This window comes from Henckelia pumila, chromosome 2 (genome assembly GCF_033568475.1).
Source record: "Henckelia pumila isolate YLH828 chromosome 2, ASM3356847v2, whole genome shotgun sequence".
NCBI lineage: Eukaryota > Viridiplantae > Streptophyta > Magnoliopsida > Lamiales > Gesneriaceae > Henckelia > Henckelia pumila.
In genome coordinates, this window is record NC_133121.1 from 9,923,757 (window position 1) to 9,929,756 (window position 6,000).

General features: G+C 34.3%; 1 protein-coding gene across 1 annotated transcript; it reads left to right on the forward strand.

The window, feature by feature from the left end:
* Positions 1–5,393: 5,393 nt before the first annotated feature.
* On the forward strand, positions 5,394–5,969 carry LOC140877195 (uncharacterized). The gene has a single exon (XM_073280727.1). It carries the CDS (start codon positions 5,394–5,396, stop codon positions 5,967–5,969), a length of 576 nt encoding a protein of 191 aa, XP_073136828.1.
* The last annotated feature ends 31 nt before the right edge of the window (positions 5,970–6,000 follow it).

The window sequence follows — 6,000 nt, forward strand, 5'->3', positions numbered from 1 at the left end:
TATATATAATACAAAGTAGAGTGTAAATATCAATTCTCTTACAAATGTTATTGTCATATATCATTATCTTATCGAGTATATTGATTTATCATTCTTATTTTATGTATCTTTCATATAATATTAGACAAGCGGTGCGTGTATATATATTGACTTGATGTTTACAAATGATTGTTGTCATATATGATTATCTTATCAAGTATATTGATTTATCATCCTTGTTTTACGTATCTTTCATATAATATTAGACAAGAAGTGTGCGTATATATAAATATAAATATATATATACACATATATTTGAAACATTGCCTTTAGAAAATAAAATAATGAGTATGTCTCTTATGACACGGTCTCACGAATTTTTATTTATGAGACAGGCCGGTCCTATCAATATTTAAAATAACAAGTAATATTTTTGGCATAAAACATAATTCATTTTCATCGTTGACTTAAATAAGATATTTGTATCACAAAATTGACCTGTGAGACCGCCATGAGTATTTGTGTAAAATAAAACATTGGTAGTTTCAAGCTTGGGCCGATTTTTTTCCTTCATTTGTACTTCTTCTTTTACCTTTTTTCGAACATCGTTTGTACTTCATGTTCCGTTTATGGAGTTGTTACTTATTTATAACAATGTATGCTTAAATTTTTTTATTTCTTAATTATTATAAAAATAAAACTCAGCATACTATATCTCATATAGAATATCATAAATAAATAAATAAAATATTGATGTAAATTATAACGAAAACCGGTTTTAAAGAAAGAAAATAAAATAAAAATGATATGAAAGGTTGAAGCCCAGTACAACACTCAATTGAGTACGATTTCATATATAAAAATAAAAATAAAATTGAAGTTCATTTTTAAAAAAATCCGTTTTTTCGATTTATTCAATTTTTTAAAGTACGTAGCTGCAACCAACTCGAAAAAAATGAAATAACTAAATTTTGATACAATAAAAACCGATTTTTTCAAATTGTTTCGATTTAAACAGTTATTTAATTATTTTGAATGACATCGTTTACACATCCATTTATATTTGTAATTTAAACTAAATATATCGAACAAAGTTTATTTTTTTTATTTTTATTTTTAAAAATATTTACATGATCATATAAAGTTCCACTTGTCAAGCTGTGATTGGTGACATAACTAACTTCTTCTTCTTTCTTTTTTTAAATGACTCACTCTTATCATCTGGAAAACATATTCAGTTTTTTTTCCCTTTCGGTCCATGTCTAAACCTTAGGATGAAATTAAACGTGGGCCCATTTAAAATATGATATATATAAATTAATTGTCTTTTTTCGAGTAATCAGAATATATATCAATCGAAACGCGATTGTCGAATTGTTGTAACGCTTAAAATTTTAATTTGTATAATTATGGTTAACTAAATTTTTTAGTAAATTAAATGACAATGCTTTAACCTCACAATTGATTTGAAAGCCAAATACACCAGTTGGATTCTAATGAGTTGCAAGATTACACAATCGTTCGGTATGATCCAAACTATAGTTGATGAAAATATACAACTCAAATATTTCAAATCGTACATGAGATTCACTGCTTTTCTGGTAGAAAAATTATTTTAAGTTATACAATCCTTATATCTACAGTTGTTGGTAGTTAACTATTTATGCATCTCAAATCGCTCAAACTGTACATCGTATCAAATGTTATAACTCAAACACTTTTTCAGTATAGCAATTATTGTTCTCTAGCATATTGGAAAGCAAACAGAGAATGTAAATTAATCGAATAAAGACAAATGTGAGGAAAATTTTAATGCTCGAATTAGTTATATAATTTTAATTTCTATTTGAAGCTCAAAAATTTAAACATTTTATTGCTTGAAATCGGTTCTGTTTAGTTTGTGTCTTGACAGATGTCGTGCTAGGTACTGAAACATGACACTGATAGAATGTTTAAGTCGATACTAAAGTTGGAATCTGTATCCTACAGACAAATTTTCCCACACAGTGCTAATCGAACACGAAAATCGTCTCTCAAAATCCAACGACTTACGTTTTGTAATAGGAGCACTCCAAATTACAAAACACAACGACATGCAGATGATTTTTGAACTTTATTGACACTCAAAGGTTTTAAGGTCATATCCGCAATTGGTGTGTCTATTTGATGATATTCAATCTGCTCCGTCAGATTTGATCTCATCTTATTGATCACAACCATCGGATGACGTATTATTGCAGGATTAAATCTTGTTTGTCCATTTTCATATCAACGACCCAGATCGCATCCCTTTGATGTAACCTTTGATATATACACCATATCTCAAACACCCGATTTAGTAGTCTAGATTCACTCAGCTTTCATCGAATGGTTTTGATTGTGAATCATCAAAACCCTTCATTTAGGCCTTGTGATCCAACGCACCCGATCACTCCCTCAACCGCCTCCATGTCACGTGTCCTAGTTGTGAAAACCGTAATTTTTCTAAATTACGTTTAGGATCTTTTATTATTTAATTATTTATTTGTGATAATAGTTAATTTATGATAATTAATATTAGTAATTATATATTTCGAGATAATATTGGAGATAGAGTATATATTTAGATTTTATTTATTAATTTTGTGAGATATTTAGTTTACAAAATTAAGATAAGTAATCAAGATATAGATGGAGTAAAATCTTTAAGTGATATGATTTTCATTCAAACTTTGATTATCGATATTTTAATCAATATTAAATTTCTTGGTGCCTATAAATAGAGGAGCGGTGCTTGTAGAATAATCACACCTAAATCGTCTCTATTTTCTCTCCTTATTTTCGAGAAACCCAATTAGTTTGTAGGTTTAGTTTTCGGCCACTTTCTCTCCATTTTGTTGAGGAAAAAGGCTGCAAAATTTAGTCAGAAAGTCGTCATTTTATTTCCTTATTTTCGAGAATAGCAGACCACTTGGGTCAAAGAAATTGTCCAACTTTCTTATAATTCTCACGTGGAGTTAGATTAGAAAGTGGAGGAATTAAAGTGTTGTCCAATAATCTACCACCACGTGGACTAGGAAGCAAAGTGAATTCTTGGGAAAAAAAGCAATTCTGATTTTTCGAGACATCTGTGAAGTATTTAATCTCGCACCAATATATCCAGGTAAGTGGGCTTTTGTTTTAAAACCTTATGTATGATTTAAAATTTCGATCGTTCATGATATTCTTTCGAATTTTGCTATGTAATTGATATTCTTGATAAATTTGTTATAAGTATGTTTTGGCACTGTTATGACTCAAATTAAGAGTGGAAAGGGAATTTCCGAATCATGTTATGTTATGGCCCTGATGCGGTGGGTAATAATAACCGTTCCATGACCTCACCCCTTAGAGGGATTACATATAGGGGACTGATCAGTTAGTCACGATTAATGAGAGGAATTTCAGTGTCTGGCCAAAATATGTAAATCATGTCTATTTTGTTATGAAGATGATGTTTATGTTATGCTATGATGAGACATGCTATGAGATGATATGTTTTGAAATATGACATGCTTGAAATCCAAGTATGAGTTTTCTCAAATGAATATATCTATATATATGAATTTTTGGTATGATCGATCGGCCCCCACTTGCTGAGTGTTTCCCAAAACACTCACCCCTTACTTTTCCTCCCAGATGACGAAGATGACGACTTAGATGAGCAAGAACAAGTCATGTCTTGGAGATGGGGATGAAGATAGTTTTGAGATTTTATAGTTATTATACTGATTTTTAAGTTGTACTGCAAAGTTTATTCCAAATTTGGAAATTTTGAGTTGTACAGAATATTTATTTTGGAATTTATTCATGAAATATACTGGTTTTAGTTAAATTCTGTACTAAGAGCCTGGTTGTTTTCGAATTTTATTTGAAAGCAACGGCGATGTCACCCGACCCCGGGAGCGGGGCGTGACATTTAGTGGTATCAGAGCCCGCCAGGTTCATAAATCCGGATGGGATTCCGTACCGAAAAATTTGACGTTGTCAAATTTCGACCTTAGCCTAGCGTATCCTGACCCGAACCGACCTTTGAGTCAAACTCGTACTTGGTATGACCAGTGACGCTTTTAGCCCTAATTCGTTTGTTTGAACCCTCGAATTCGCGTTTTTGCTATTTTTGGAAATGTTTGTTTTGCCTATAACTTTTCGTGGGAAACTCGAAATTTGATTCTGTCGATTGTCTCATACTCCTTGTGATCAGTAGTTTCGATCATTGGAAATATCTCAAAATTTTCTTTTCTGGAAAATTCGCCTAAAAATCTTGTTCTATATCAATTCTGCCTGAAGTTTCATCAATTTGAATTTTAACTTGAACCCATTCCTATTTATTTTAGGAAGATGGCTCGCACCAAATTTACGGCTCGCAAAAGCATTGTGCGAAGCAAGGATCAAGTTATCGAATCATTGAGGTCTTCTCTATACGTGGAGCAATACGAGAAAGAGAAAATGATTGAAAACATGAAAATGCTAAAGGCTAACAAGAGCGAGATGGAGGAGCATCAGGACCACCTTAAATCCGATGTTGAAAGGTTTGCATATAATTACCTCAATAAGGAGGATAAGGAACACGAGGAAACAAAGAAGGAACTAGCATCTTCCCTAGCTAAAGTGAAGGAACTTCAAGCCATACTCCTTGAGGAGGCACGCAAAGAGGCTCTACGGAGTCAAGAGTCGGGAATCCGTATCCAAGGTTTACAAAATCAAGTGCAAGAACTGCAACACACTGTGCACAACTTAGAGGCACAAAACTTAACCGCACTCCAGTACATTGATCAGCTCCTTATGGCAGCCCTTGTGGGAAATGAGGACCCAGAAGACGTTTCGGCAAAAGATGAAGCCGTGGGCGATGGAGAAATCATAGATTAGACTATCACCTAGCTTATTCCTTTTATTCAGCACTATTTTTATTCAGCATGGTTCTGATGTCTTGGTGTTTTGAGACTTGACTTGTTTTGTTTACCTTCATGAAATTTTGGGAATCAATAAAATAATTTTTATCCTTTGGATTATTTATTGATTTATTTATTCCGCTATTTCCTTTCTTCTTAAAGTGTCATGTTTCGACAAACTCTTAGAACTCCTTTACTGTAGAAAATGGCCGGAGCACCCCCTAGAACTCGCAACAACAACAACAACAACAACAACCAGGGGGATAATTCGAACCCACCTCCAAGAGTCAACCTTAGTAGAGAAGACATTGCGGCTATTGCAGCAATAGTGGCAACAACTATCCAAGGGATGGGAAACACCAACAGAAATGGCAATGGAAATCCGCCACCTCCACCACCTGCCCAGAATGGAGTCAAATTCCATTACGAGGCTCTTCACAAGAACCGAACTGAAATGTTCAAAGGGATGCCGATCCAGAAGTGGGACGAAATTGGATGAATAAGATGGAGGACCAACTTCGTTTACTTGAAATTCCTGAAGCACTGAAAGTAGAGGTGACGATTCCTTTTCTGGAGGACAAAACAAGGAAATGGTGGGAAGCCGTTTCACCTGCTATGCTAGCTGTGGGAGAAATCACATGGCAGCAGTTCCGTACCGCATTTCTGAAGCAGTACTTTCCAGCTGAAGTTAAAATGCAGAAGCTGAACGATTTTGAGAATCTTACGCAAACACCAGGCATGACAGTGGTGGAATACACTTCCAAGTTTAATGAGCTTGGTTCCTATGCCCCAACAATTATGGGAGATGACGATATGAAGTTGCATCGTTTCAAGAAGGGGTTGAATAGTCGTATACAGTCGGCATTAGCAGTTTATCAGCCTGCCAACTTCGCGGATTTGATGGGAGCGGCCATCAGAGCTGAATCGGACATCAAGCGTCGTGAGAATGACTTCCACAACAAACGACCTCTGACGGGCCAATCTTCTTCACACAAACATATGTCCAAGCGTTCGAACAATTCTGATGAATCCTTCAAGGAAACTTATGTTGCTCCAAACTGTCCACAGATCAAGCTATGACCCACCTGCAACCTCCGACATGAAGGGGAAT